Below are 15,385 nucleotides of genomic sequence, written 5' to 3'. Positions count from 1 at the left end.
AAAATTATAAATTTAATAGTTAACTCACACAGAAAATAAATATATTATATATATTTACCCATTCATCAAATGTAGTCTGTTCTCGTAATCTACCCGATCTCCATGTGTCACAATGTGGATTTTTCTAACCTTCAAAACGTGTTCAACGCATCATATATACTGGAATTGGCACAAAATCTTTTCAAACAAGTCTGAAATAAAAAAAACATATGATACAGTCTTCATATAAGCTAAACCGTGAAATGTAACAAACAAATGTGCAAAAACTGTTCTTAATCATTATAAATGTTTCATCATAAAAAATCCAAAGAAATTTGTAATTTAAGGTAAAATGGCAAAAAAAAAAATTTTTTTTTCAATTGAAAAATAAAAATCTCAATTGGCTGCATTTTTTAAACACTACAAAATTACGAAAAATCATGAATATTTAAGCAATAATTTATCCAATTTATATTTTCTCTAATCAGAAATATACATGTAAAATAAGAATGTGTAAAACAAAATTTTTTTTTTGAACTTGCATTTCAATTATTTAAATTTCCCAACTGAAAACAATATGACACAGGCTTTCTTCCAGCCCAAATGTGGGTTTCTACACAAGTCTTAATATAAAAATCTGGCCTATCAATCATGAATATAACACTCCTCAACGTAGTTCAAAGTTCGAAAAGCAACATAAATGTTTTCGCTTGACAAATCTTTGCCCCCTGTTTCTAGCTGACACCTTTGACCTTTTAATTTAAGTCCTGAAAAGATTACTAATGGGGAAAAATCTTCAAATTTGAAAACAAAAGTTATTTCGACCTTATAGGACAGATGTCGTGTATTTCATTTGATACTGTTGACATTGAATGCAGTATTTGAAAAAACAAAACCCTACAGAGTTTATCAGATAATTTCACAGACAAACCAAAAGTAAAATTTTTTCATAACAAGATATGTTTGTAAAACATGTATGCCCCCTATCAGCAGCCAATTAGTCATGTGATAAGGTTATTATGCATGACTTCTGACCCAGTGATCAAACAATTAATAAGGTTATAAAGTATCTACTGGTCATGACCTTGACCTTTGACCCCTTGACCCAAAACTCAATAGGGGTCATCTGCTGGTCACGACCAATCATCAAACAAAGTTTGAAGTTCCTAGGCCTAGGCGTTTTTAGTAAATTGATCAGAAACCGTTTTTACCTACAAGGTCAATGTGACTTGACCTTTGACCCCTTGACCCAAAAATCAATAGGGGTCATCTGCTGGTCATGACCAATCACCATGCCAAGTTTGAAGTTCTTAGGCCTAAGGGTTCTCTTATTATTGATCGGAAACCGTTTTAACATACAAGGTCAATGTGACCTTGGACCTTTGACCCAAAATCAATAGGGGTCATCTGCTGGTCATGACCAATCACCATGCCAAGTTTGAAGTTTCTAGGCCGAAGCGTTCTTTAGTTATTGATCAGAAACCGTTTTTACTTACAAGGTCATTGTGACCTTGACCTTTGACCCCTTGATCCCAAAAATCAATAGGAGTAATCTGCTGGTCATGACAAATCACCATACCAAGTTTGAAGTTCCTAGGCCTAAGGGTTCTTTTGTTATTGATCAGAAACCGTTTTTTAATTAAAAGGTCAATGTGACCTTGACCTTTGACCCCTTGACCCCCAAAATCTATACGGGTCATCTACTGATCATGACCAATCACCATACCAAGTTTGAAGTTCCTAGGCCTTAAGGTTCTTTAGTTATTGATCGGAAACCGTTTTTACCTACAGGTCAATGTGACCTTGACCTTTGACCCCTTGACCCAAAATCAATAGGGGTCATCTACTGATCATGACCAATCACCATACCAAGTTTGAATGTTCCTAAGCCTTAAAGGTTCTTTAGGTAATTGATCGGAAACCGTTTTTTACCTACAAGGTCAATGTGACCTTGACCTTTGACCCCTTGACCCAAAATCAATAGGGTCATCTACTGATCATGACCATCACCATACCAAGTTTGAAGTTCCTAGGCCTTAAGGTTCTTTAGTTATTGATCAGGAAACCGTTTTTGCTTACAAGGTCAATGTGACCTTGACCTTTGACCCCTTGACCCCAAAATCAATAGGGTCATCTACTGATCATGACCAATCACCATACCAAGTTTGAAGTTCCTAGGCCTTAAGGTTCTTTAGTTATTGATCGGAAACCGTTTTTGCTTACAAAGGTCAATGTGACCTTGACCTTTGACCCCTTGACCCCAAAATCAATAGGGGTCATCAACTGGTCATGACTAATCACCATACCAAGTTTGAAGTTCCTAGGCCTTAAGGTTCTTTAGTTATTGATCAGAAACTGTTTTTTGCTTTCAAGGTCAATGTGACCTTGACCTTTGACCCCTTGACTCCAAAATCAATAGGGTCATCTACTGGTCATGACCAATCACCATACCAAGTTTGAAGTTCCTAGGCCTTAAGGTTCTTTAGTTATTGATCGGAACCGTTTTTGCTTTCAAGGTCAATGTGACTTGACCTTTGACCCTTGACCCCAAAATCAATAGGGGTCATCTACTGGTCATGACCAATCACCATACAAGTTTGAAGTTCCTAGGCCTTAAGTTCTTTAGTTATTGATCGGAAAACCGTTTTTTACCTACAAGGTCAATGTGACCTTGACCTTTGAACCCCTTGACCCCAAAATCAATAGGGGTCATCTACTGATCATGACCAATCACCATACCAAGTTTGAAGTTCCTAGCCTTAAGGTTCTTTAGTTATTGATCGGAAAACCGTTTTTGCTTTCAAGGTCAATGTGACCTTGACCTTTGACCCCTTGACCCCAAAATCAATAGGGTCATCTACTGGTCATGACCAATCACCATACCAAGTTTGAAGTTCCTAGGCCTTAAGGTTCTTTAGTTATTGATCGGAAACCGTTTTTGCTTTCAAGGTCAATGTGACCTTGGACCTTTGACCCCTTGACTCCAAAATAATAGGGGTCAATCTACTGATCATGACGAACAATCACCATACTCAAGTTTGAAGTTCCTAGGCCTAAGGGTTCTTTCAGTTATCACTCGGAAACCATTTGGTCTACGGACCGACGGACCGACGGACCGACAAGTGCAAAGCAATATACCCCCTTTTTTTCAAAATGGGGGCATAATTATGTATACATTTCTAAAATATCAGAAAACGTGACCACCCTAATAAATATTATGTTATAAACATTTATTTAGTGTTTCCTTACCAGTGAAGCTGGTTGAAAATTTCTCTGGAATAGGGAGAGGTTTGGCCACTGCTAGTTTACCAAGGGCAGGTAATGTCTTAACATCCGGTACTTTATCGTGGTATATAAAATCATTATCTTTCTGTGCAGCCTCAAGTTCCCGCTGTATTTTACCCTGCTCATTCTTGAAATTGAAACACATGCCCCCTCTGGTTGCTGCAGCTGCCATCAATTCTTTGGCATGCTATAATTTTATAAATATTTATTTATTATTGATATAAAAAAAAAAAATTATACTATCAAATCATGGCACACTGATAAACATTATTGCATAATTTGAGTGTTTACTATGACCATTATATCTTTAATATATTTTATAGCAACTCATATTCAAAAAGTTTTTTATGCAAACCATCATAAAGAAAGCAAATTTCACAGTGTATCTTCTTCCTTTCTAAGAGCTTTCTAAACACATGTACACTTTTGTGAAATATGGCAACATTCAAACAGTACTAGTAGACCTAACAATAATTTATAATATGAAGCACAAGTTTGGACATTGAGTAAAACAGATGAATTTTCTATCAACATTTAAGGTAGGCTTGTGTACATCGAAAATAGCCCACTTCCAAGAGCTTTGAATCTGGGCAGTGATGAGGGCTTGTGGTTGGCAGTCAAATATCTTTAATTTCTCATGGAAGCTCCTATACTGCTTAATTACTTCATCTCATCGTACAAGTATATCTTATATTTCTTCTTCCAATACTGGGCAAATCATTTTGAATATCTAAGATCCCTTACAAACCCCCATAGGCATTAAAGGTCCCTTACTATAAATCAATCTGGTGTTGAAAAATACATGTATCTCTGCATTTAGTTAAATAATATTTATTTGTAATCTTTACTTTAAACATAATAAAGTTATGCCTTATTCTCATCGATTTCGTGCCTTCCCATCGATTCGTGACCTAAATAAAATGTCCAGTATAAATACTTCTGCAAGGACATACACATCCGAAAACACAAAAATTTTTAATAGACACTCGATTTGACAATTCATCCAATAAAATGCGTAATTGAACAGGTAAAAATATGCTTACCCCTACAATCAGCTCATGACCTAATTACTTAAGAATATTAGATATTGATGTTAAAATTTATCAAACACACTTACAATTAAGCCAAAAAAATATTCATTATGCTGTAAGAATTTACTTAAGACTTTGAGACATATATTGATCAGATCGGACTAAAAATAACCATGCAAACATTTAGGCCATCCTTAAAAAATTGTTTGTTTGTAGTGCTCCGACCCTATATTCAAGAGGTGGGTAGGTAGGTAGGTAGGGGATTTTTTTTTTTTTTTTTTTGAAATTGTTACAAAATTGGAGCATACTGAGTATAGCAATACACAGTATATAGTCTCCCATGATACACTGTGCATTGTATTTAGACAAATTAAAATATGTAGGCAAATGTATTTCTGTTGATATTTTCTTTGTTTAATATTTCAAATGATAACAGACATACAATGTAACACTTTTGTTGTTGTTTATTTTACATCTATTTCATCTTTAAACAAAATAATTGAACTTGTTCCTTATTTACTGACATTAACAATGTCTGGAAAAAGGTGAAAATACCTTTAATAAAACAAGTGGTCTGAGAAAAATATATACAATACGGATTACTTGACAGATCTAGCCCTTTGAGAAAATAGAACAGAATTAGTCTCAATACCCAGTATTTCAGTGTTATTTGAAAAATGCAATTTACACTGCAAGTATAGGTGTTTTGTTTGTAAAATCAATGATTACCACCTTTTTTGATGACCACCTAAGATTTCATTTACTGGTCCTGACTTGTCAGATTCTAAATGCACAAAGAAGGAGGGTGTAGCAAATCCATTTCTCATTACTATTGAATAAAAGGAATTATCCTGCAAATAATATTAATCTGGTTAGAATATAATTATTTAAAATTAAATGACTAACAGCAAATTTTTTAGCTTTGATTTTTTTTTGTTATTGTTTTTTTTTTTTTTCTTTTTTTGTTTGTTTTTTTTTAAATTTTAGGGGTACACTTGAAAATTTAGATTACCTTGCCACTTAACCAACAAACCATACTGTATTAACCCAGTTAATTAACTCCATTCACTAGCCAGCATAATAATAGATCATTACGTATGTTACACCTGTCACACAGTCGTGTGTACTTACCATATATGGCAGTGTAGTATGTAGAAAAATCTACATCACCTGCTGTATACATGTATAGTGTGTAATCAGCCTGGAGTTTGTTTTGAAAGTTGATTTAAAGAGAGCAACAATTAATAAACCCATTTGGGTGTTTAATTAAAAGGGAATAAAGTATGGACAATTACAAAGGAGAAAAAAGGAACAAAAACTAAAGAAAAAATAAACAGTGCATGATTGCATCAAAGATTAAAAAATATGGCTATTAAATTACAATTTAGGAAAAGGTAAAATTAATGAATAATTATCGTTCTTAAAAAGAAAACACAGGTATAACTTATTTAAAAGTATCGGGAAAAGACCCATTAATTTCCAGCGATTTTCCCGCGAAAATTTTATCATTTCAACAAGTTTTAGTGTACTGTAACCTCATTTTCTGACAATCATGAATGGCAAAACAATTTAAATTAATTTATGTCAACAATAAAGTTTTTCTGGTATTATTTTGTGTAAAAATATATGTATACAGTGGTGACCTATGGTTACGGAGGGTAATCCATTTTAACATTCGTTGATATCTTGGAAGCAAGGTTGCAATCTTTTTTTTTCACTTTTATATCAAAAATAAATCGAATTTTAGTCTGGTTTAATATGTCCAGACGAAAACTTTATATTTGTAAAAATGCCTTGAAGAGGGCATCATTTCCATAAACTGTACTGTGTACGTATATATATGCAGCATTTAGTGGAATGAATAGGAAAATCGAGTACAGCTTCACACAGTGTGTAAGAGATTCATCCGATCGGCAATTAATTTAGCAAATATCTTCAAAAGGGGATCGACTTTTATAAGATTTAATGTTAAATAATTAACAAAAGAACAATTCATTCACATGTTTGGCTTGGAAACTGAGAATTTTTATGCCCTTTGCGAAATTTTAAGGTTTCTGGCGAATGTGAAATCGCCGATGTTCGGGGTCGAAGTTTTGGCAAAATATCGATGAAAAGCGTGCGTTTATTTTGGTTTTGGAATAAAATTCTTTTACTCTTCTACTTCTCAGTTCAAAATTTGTCTGAAAAGTTATTGGAGAAAGATCTTTTTAACAGAATGGGTACATAACGATCTCAAAAAAAAAAAAAAAAAAAAAAAAAAAAAAAAAAATCCTCGAAGGTGTAAAAAATTTTTAGAGTCGGGGCCATTTTCATGGGGTCGGTCGGAGCACTACAAACAAACAATTTTTTATGGATGGCCTTAGTTGGTGTGAGCACCTATATTTTGATGACGTCACAGGGTGAATCGGATTTCACGAATCGATGGGTAAGCGTTCAGGCTGAGCAAGACAGTTATGGTTGACATGTTTCAGATGCTCTAATCTTTGAGCGGTTGTTTTTAGAAGTAATTTAAAGTTTTGAATTTTTAGATAATGAATTTATTTTAACAAATGCACTAATTAAACTGTATATATGTCTGATAATTTGTTGTGCAGGTGCAATTTTTCAAAATAAGAGTCACAAATCCACGAGAGAAAAGCATACAGAAAATAAATAAATTTTACGTATTGAGTAGTAAGATTTTTTGAAAACTTTTCTCCACATCACTGCATTTGTTTCAGTGGAACAAAACTAATGCACAATTAATATTTAATATTTATATTTACATAAAACATATGAGATTTTAATGAAATGTTCACAAAAGAGAGACATTTATCAATCTACTCTTGTTATCACTCATATCAACCCTCGCTATCATTCAACACTGTATGATCATCATACTAACTTACCTTTAATCGTGAAAATCTGTTTCTCCGTAACATTTTTGATTTCTGAGCCACAACTGACTGGTAGAACTCTGCCAGAGAATGAAAAGCTGCTTGCTTCATAGCAACTGTAACTAACCAATCCTGAAACAAGTATAAATGACCATTTGAAGGGCATGAAAAACCAAGTCTGACAAATTTGTAAGAAATTTAAATGTCTTTTTCTGACATTAACATTCATCAGAGGAGAACTCCTGTCATTGTTTCAAACTAAACATGAAATATTTGTTCAAATTTCTTATCTAGGGCTGTTAAAAATCATTCAGGCAAATAAATTCATTTCCTGCAAACTGACTGGATCTACACTACACTGCTTAAAACTATTATATTGATACTGAAATCCAGAACTGTTACAGAGTTCCACATAATGTGCGTATCGGGCGTATGTTATTCTTCAAAATTAACTTAAAACGCACAAGATTACCAATTTTAAACAGATACAAATAGGACTGTTCAGAATTCATCTAGTTCCTCCATTAAGAAACAATTATTCAGCGTGATAAAGGTTAATGTATCATTTTAATCATACCCTTGGCCACAGTTCTTTGAGAGATGGTAACTGCATCAGTTTCATGGCATCAGCATACAGGTCGGAACATTGGTATGCTATTTTCACAACCATTGCCTCCTTCATACCTGTAACAAAGATATAATATTAGTTTTTTTTAAAAATCTAGAATATCCAATAACTGTTACTGGGGTGTCAGTTATATGTTTAAAAATCCTTAAAATCCTTAGATTGAATAATGTTGTGAGATGGCCTTTTTATGTCTAAAAATCCTAAAAAAATATCACCCATATTGATGTAACTTGGAATAGAGTTTGATTAAATGTCAATAATTTAAGTCCTGATTGAAACACAAACTGGCTCCTGTATGGTTGTCAGAATATACCATCTTTTCTTCTTTCTGTAAATAAGTTCATCAAAAGATTGTATCAGTCACTAATAGAATTTAATGATAATCTTCATTGTCTTCTACTGTATGTATCACAACATAACTATCATACTATGTGTACGGAAGCAGACAGACAAAAAAGGCAACACAAAAATATCCATATTTTGGAAAAATTTTAAACCAGCTGTGTTAACCAGTTGCCATTTTGAAAATGATGGTAGTAGTGTTGGTAGATAACACTCTGAATCACGACAGAAAGCCACATTGAATTTACAACAGCACGCATCAAAATGAAGTATTTTTGGCCTTTTATGCTATGGCATATTTCTATATAGTTTCTCAACATTTCAGCAGAGACTTGGAGTATGAACTAAACATCACCTTAGTGCAATAACTGGTTAACTCCTATTAAATTTAGAAGGACTTTACCCTTACTGTGCTAAGGTGACATAATAGCATAAAGAAGATGCGAGAATATCTGAGAGAAACAATACTAACTTGTAGCAGCTTTCCTGTACACGGCCTCCTGTCCCTGAGCTAACATTAGGGATGTGAGGGCATTTAGCGTGTCTGGGGCCAGGTCAGGGGTAGGATCCTGGCTACACACTGACAATGAGGTGTCCTTTAAGTGCCCAAATATACCTGCAGCTTGCTGTGGTAATAAAAAAAAAAATTCAAAGTACAAGTCAGCACAAATGTTCATATTATATTGTATATACATGTACAATAATAAATTAAATGATATTCCTCTCCTTAGTGCAATAGCTGGATAACTCCTATTAGATTTAGAAGTACTTTACCCGTTACTGCACTTAGGTGACAACATACTCCTTGTAATAGTTTAATGAAAGGACAAACTTGCATGGTCCGATGATGACAATGACAGTGATTTTTTTTAATTTTAATTTTCAACTTGTGGCTATCTAATGGGGAAAATCAAGAATGATAAATCATTGAAATGGGAAGATTAGGTTTTAGACAAGGTGACATATATTCAGCCCTGGTTTAAATTAAATTTGTTAATTTCATATTTAAAATATAAACTCAAGTGTAGCAAATGAGCAAAACACTTATGTACTGAAGGTCTTAACAAAAAGCTGTATGCAGAGATATCAACCATCAAAATTAATATTCTGTATAATTAAACACCTTCCTAAAAGTTAGGAATGATAATTTAATTTTTAGAGAGCCCATGCTGTCTTGTCAACTGATACAAACAAAAAGTTATATTGAAATCCCTAAAGTTTACAATATCAATCCCAATTTCCCAAATCTAAAGCAGGGCATGACCATTACATTTTACTAACAGGGATACAAATTTATGAGAAAAATGGTGATATTGATAGACATATGAATTTTATGAGAAATCTACACTATATAACCAGGATGTTGCAATATTTATAACCAGCAATCTTTTTATCAAATCAAATCCCTGTTTATAATTGAAACTGTAGTCTGATGAGATTCACCACAAACTTATACCCCTATTTTTATATAATAGACTTGCCCAGCTTAAAATTTGGAACAGTCATGCTTTAGTTCAAGGAATTTCAATATCTGATCTTAAGCAACTACTAACAACACAGTCTAGTTAGACTGTGTTACAGTCTAGTTAGACTGTGTTACAGTAGATGTGAATACTGCACTGGCTATTATAATCATATTTAGGTCACAATTGTGTATACATTTTGTACATGTAGCTCATTTGACACAAGTACTGTTTAATAAATCAAAATTGAGTAAAATAAATCAAATGTAATGTTTCAGAATTCTACAAATATGTTTAAATAGTAAAACAGACCTTCTTTGAATTTTGCCCGGCTCAGAAACAATGTTTATTGCTTTAATTAAATCAGGAAATGCAAACTAACCTGTAAATATTTAGCAGATGTTTTCAGACCCTCATCACTTTCATGATTCTGTACTTCGGCAATCTGTGACATTAAAGCTCCAATGTTGAATATCACACACACCTTTTCATAGGCTCCAGACGCAATAGCTAAAAGATGTGAGGATGAAATGATTTTCAACAACTTATTATAATATACATATCTATATATGTTCCATGAAATATAAAAAGAGTGTTTCACATTTCACAAATATCATATCTAGGGTTGACCGCAAAACTACAGTAACTTATATGAAGTAAAAAATGATTTACACCAGTTTTGCAGTCAACCCTTGATATGTATTATGACACAGCTAGAAATCAGCAACATATTTCTTTAAAAATTTTATTCAATTATTTCACATATCAAAGGACTACTTCAACATTTATGACCTAATTCTACAAATTATATAATTCCCTATCAAGTTGTACATTAACCTCACATTATATACACACCTATAAATATACTTCTTTGACAAAAGAATATATAGATAAAATAAAGAATTAAAGATTATATAATATGTATAGTTAATGCTACTGGAATATCACTGATTTTTTTTCTATTGTATCTGTGCTGAGCAAGTATTTCTTTAAAGATATCTAGTATATTAAGAGTTGTTTTTTGAAAGTAATTTCAAGTATTCTGTTCCCTTTTAATATCAATGTTCCATTATTTATCCAGCAATTGTCAATGAAAGCATTAATACCGGGTGTATAAGAAGACAACAAGACTTCTCAAAACATTGGAGACTTTGAAATGTGAAAATAAAGAATACTATTTCAGACATCTAACTCTCAGTCCTTGCAACAAAAAGTTGAACCTGACCTACATAAAAATGTATACAAATGTCATTATTATTATACATATGTAATGTGTGTGACTTTGTCACATGAAACACATTTACATATATAGATATATGCATTAATCAAAGAGAACTAGAAATGTGTCCATAGGACACGGGTGCCCCCACCGCACCACTGTTCTGTCAATCTTATGACTCTAGGTTAAATATTTTTTGAAAACTAAAAATCTTTTACTAAGTAAAGGGCAAGAACTTTACAAATACTGAATAAATCCACAAGCAAAACCCCAAGGTGCATAAGTACACATGCTGACCAACATTCTTGTAAACTTCCAGGCCTACAAGTGAAATACTTTTTGAGCTATGCATGAACAAGTTGAAAATTGAAAATTTATACTACTGTAAGTCAAGGGCAATAACTCTATCAAAACTGAAAAAAATCCACATGCAAAGTCCCAGGTGCATAGCTTCACAGTGATGTGAATCATTATTCCTGTAATTTAGTGATGTTGATCATAATTCCTGTAAAGTTGGTTGATTCTAACTCAAGCATTCAAGGAACAAATATCAACATAATGAAACGGTTTTTACCAAGTCAAGGGAAATAATAAACTCTTCAAATACTGGATAAACCCACAAGCGAAACCTCAGGTGCAAAACTAAATATGCTGAGCAACATTCCTGTAAAGTTTTATGACTCTATGTCAAATCCTTTTTGAGTTACATGCGACACAAGTTGAAAATTGCAAAAAATTTCTAAGTCAAGGGCAATAACTCTAACAAGAGCTGTCGGTAGGACAGCAACGCTCGACTATTCTTAGTGCTTGATAGTAAAAAAAATGCCTGATACAGTTACCACCTCCTGTTTACAGGTTGGGGTCATGATGGTGAACAAGTGTGCAAAGTTTCAAAGCCATATGTCAATGGACTTTGAAAATATTTGAACTATTACAAAAACTTTAACATAAATTCTAAGTCGAAAAAGGGGCATAATTCTGTCAAAATGCTTGATAGAGTTACCTCCTCCTGTCTACAGGTTGGGGTCATGATGGTGAACAAGTGTGCAAAGTTTCAAAAGCCATATGTCAATGGACTTTTGAAAAATATTTGAACTATTACAAAAACTTTAACTTAAATTCTAAGTCGAAAAAGGGGCATAATTCTGTCAAAATGCTTGATAGAGTTACCTCCTCCTGTTTACAGGTTGGGGTCATGATGTTGAACAAGTGTGCAAAGTTTCAAAGCCATATGTCAATGGACTTTGAAAATATTTGAACTATTACAAAAACTTTAACGTAAATTCTAAGTCGAAAAAGGGACATAATTCTGTCAAAATGCTTGATAGAGTTACCTCCTCCTGTCTACAGGTTGGGGTCATGATGGTGAACAAGTGTGCAAAGTTTCAAAGCCATATGTCAATGGACTTTGAAAATATTTGAACTATTACAAAAACTTTAACATAAGTGGTTACGCCGACGCCGACGCTCGGGTGACTGCAATAGCTCTACTTATTCTTATCGAATAGTCGAGCTAAAAATACTAAAAAAATCCAGACGAAAATACCCAGGTGCACAACTACACATGCTGATCAACATTCCTGTAAAGTTTCATGACTCTAGGTCAAATACTTTTTGAGTTACATGCGACACAAGTTGAAAATTGCAAAATTTTACTAAGTCAAGGGCAATAACCCTAAAAATACTAAAAATATCCAGATGAAAATACCCAGGTGCACATCTACATATGCTGATCAACATTCCTGTAAAGTTTCATGACTCAAGGTCAAATACTTTTTGAGTTACATGCTACAAAATTTGAAAATTGCAAAATTTTACTAAGTCAAGGGCAATCACTCTAAAAATACCCAGACAAAAATACCAAGGTGCACAACTACACATGCTGATCAAAATTCCTGTAAAGTTTCATGACTCTAGGTTAAATACTTTTTTAGTTACATGCGACACAAGTTGAAAATTGAAAAATTTTACTAAGTCAAGGGCAATAACTCTAAAAATACTACAAATATCCAGACGAAAATACCCATGTACACAACTACACATGCTGATCAACATTCCTGTAAAGTTTCATGACTCTAGGTCAAATACTTTTTGAGTTACGTGCGACACAAAAGAGAACGGACGGAAGGACGGACTGACAAGGGTAAATCTAAATGCCCGCCACTAAAGTGGGGGCACAAAAAGGGAACAAAAGTAAAAAGGTTTACAATTTCAACCTGATATCAAATGATTATCTATACATACCAAGTGTGTTCTTGCCAGAAAACAGGGAATCTTTGTCAAAAGCATCTCTCCACTTAAACTGCACACGTATCTGTAAACAAGTTAACCACAATGTTAAATACAAGACACTGAAACACATTCATATACTTATATCAATATCTAATTTATAAAACAATTCAATGTTTTATCATTAACTTAAATTAAAGGCCCATAATGCCCCAGAAACACTAATTTTAATTCTTTTAACAGCAGAGCCTTTTTCATCTTTTGGCATGTTTGATGTTCTGTTATACTTTTCAAAAAGTTACTCATTGGCCAATTACCTGAACCATCTTTTACTTCTGTTGCCTTTTGACAATTTGTATAGTTATAGTGATTTAGTATTTTACATGAAAGACAAAATACTACTTTTTTACAATTTGCTACTTTTAAGACAAATAATTTCACAATCTGAGTGACTTAGGGTGATTAGCATCTAACATCATTTACATGCTCTAAAACGATTATTTGAACATTACAAAACAAATAAAATCACCTTTTTAAAGAATGAAATATTTATTCTTTCTGAGGTATAATGTGCCTTTAAACAAGATAAAATGTAAATGGCTATTAATCAACTTCTTGACTTGACAACAATCATGGCAGTAAGTTATTGTTACCATACATGGTACACAGAGTATATTAATTATAGTTATTTTCAGTTTACATAATTTAAAACAAACATTTTATGTCTTGATGTTCCATCTGATAAACAAACAAAGAACAGCAACAACAAACAAGAATTGAACAAAACAGACCTGATTCTCTGCCACAGGAAGTTTGTTTTCAATAGCTGTAAGCTGGTCATAGTACCTAGAAAATAACAAAGTAAAGCAATGCTATAATTTACAGAATATTAGTCAGCAAGTTTTACAAACTCCATTTAGTCAAAGTCAGACCCAGTGTTCGAAATTAGCAGTAGTCCTATAGCCCCTGACTACTAAATTTCTCCTTGGGCTACCAACTTTTCACAGTAACAAGCCCGACCTGGCTACTGTATAATTTTCAGAGGCAATAGATCTATAAACAACTGTTTTGAACAAATGAATCGTGCTAGTGAAATGTCTATTGGGCTAGTGAATAATCCAATCTAGTAGTCCGCCCTGCCTAGTGGATTCAAATCTGAATTTCTTACACTGCAGACCATGATACAAGAATGACAAAAAAGAACCAATTCTATTATTATGGTACCTGAATCCTGCACAATTTTTAGAGTTTTATTGTACCTCTAACATGACTGCTCCACTCAAAGGGACATTAATCATTAAGGGCTGATAAGTGCTTTGAAAAAGAGTGATATACTTCTTATGCTAACTATTGAAGCATTATAGAACACTGCCACTGGTCCAGTAAATTTATACAGTAACCAATGCATGTTCTTTTTGTTTTATTATTACAATTTGGATAGCCCCTAGTAGATCCCTCAACTCTCTGAAAAACTTCCGTAATACCTTTGTAACTTCCAATGCAATATTCACAATCAATGAATTTAAGATTTTGAATTTACTAGCCGGAATTCCAGTTTTGAATTTATTCTACTATATATTTAATTAACTAAATTTTCTTAAAATTTTCACTGGCCCGAACTATTTTTCACTGGCTATGGACCACCGGGCCAGTGCTAAATTTGATGACTGTATTCAAATGACCATGGCCATGATTGTTAAGAAATAACATTCTGTAATAACTTCCTAATGTAAGTCTGATAAAAATTATTACTTCCTGTTAAAAATTGTATTGATAAAGGATAACAATTATCTCTGTTGTTGTTGTTATCAGTGATTATGATTCTTGTGGCTTTTTATATCAAATGGGAAGTGAATATGTGTATGCATGAATACAAGAGGTTGGCTAAAACATTCAATACATCCTACATTTCTGGCATTCTATTTTTACAACTTATCCATCAGTTGTTATAAGCAAACTAACTATTACAATTATCCATCAAATATTGTCAGAAAACTAATTATTATTAGACAACTATCTACAATTGGATTTTTTAATAAACAAAACTTAAACTTGGTAAGATTTTAAATTTTCACAGTGATTTAATATAAACAGTTTTTATTCTATTCTGTTTTTCTTCAGTTTTAAAATAATGGTTAACAACTTTCTGTGTTCATTTATAGAGAAATTGTTGAAGAGGATTGAAATTAATCCAGGTTGATATCTTAGTGTAAAGTTTCCATAAACAGTCAGGTGACATGGTATTTCAAGACAAAAATAAAAAAATTGTCATGTTTTTATTTTCGATAGGTTCAAATAAAAAATTAATTTCCACAATGTAATTTAATTGCTAC

General features: G+C 32.9%; 1 protein-coding gene across 1 annotated transcript; it reads right to left on the bottom strand.

Moving 5' to 3' along the window:
• Window positions 1-150: 150 nt before the first annotated feature.
• Window positions 151-14,460, bottom strand: LOC132716277 (programmed cell death 6-interacting protein-like). The gene is made up of 9 exons (XM_060699513.1): window positions 14,401-14,460; window positions 13,844-13,924; window positions 13,068-13,137; window positions 9,987-10,114; window positions 8,614-8,767; window positions 7,749-7,855; window positions 7,184-7,303; window positions 3,229-3,451; window positions 151-191 (listed from the first exon to the last, which is right to left on the bottom strand). The coding sequence occupies exons 1-9, from the start codon at window positions 14,458-14,460 to the stop codon at window positions 151-153; spliced, it is 984 nt and encodes a 327-aa protein (XP_060555496.1).
• Between the last annotated feature and the right edge of the window lie 925 nt (window positions 14,461-15,385).

Source organism: Ruditapes philippinarum, unplaced genomic scaffold (assembly GCF_026571515.1).
Source record: "Ruditapes philippinarum isolate M1 unplaced genomic scaffold, ASM2657151v2 ctg3144_1_1_1_1, whole genome shotgun sequence".
Taxonomy (NCBI): Eukaryota; Metazoa; Mollusca; class Bivalvia; order Venerida; family Veneridae; genus Ruditapes; species Ruditapes philippinarum.
The sequence above is the reverse complement of the archived record's forward strand: the minus strand, read 5'-3'. Positions and strand labels throughout refer to the sequence as shown.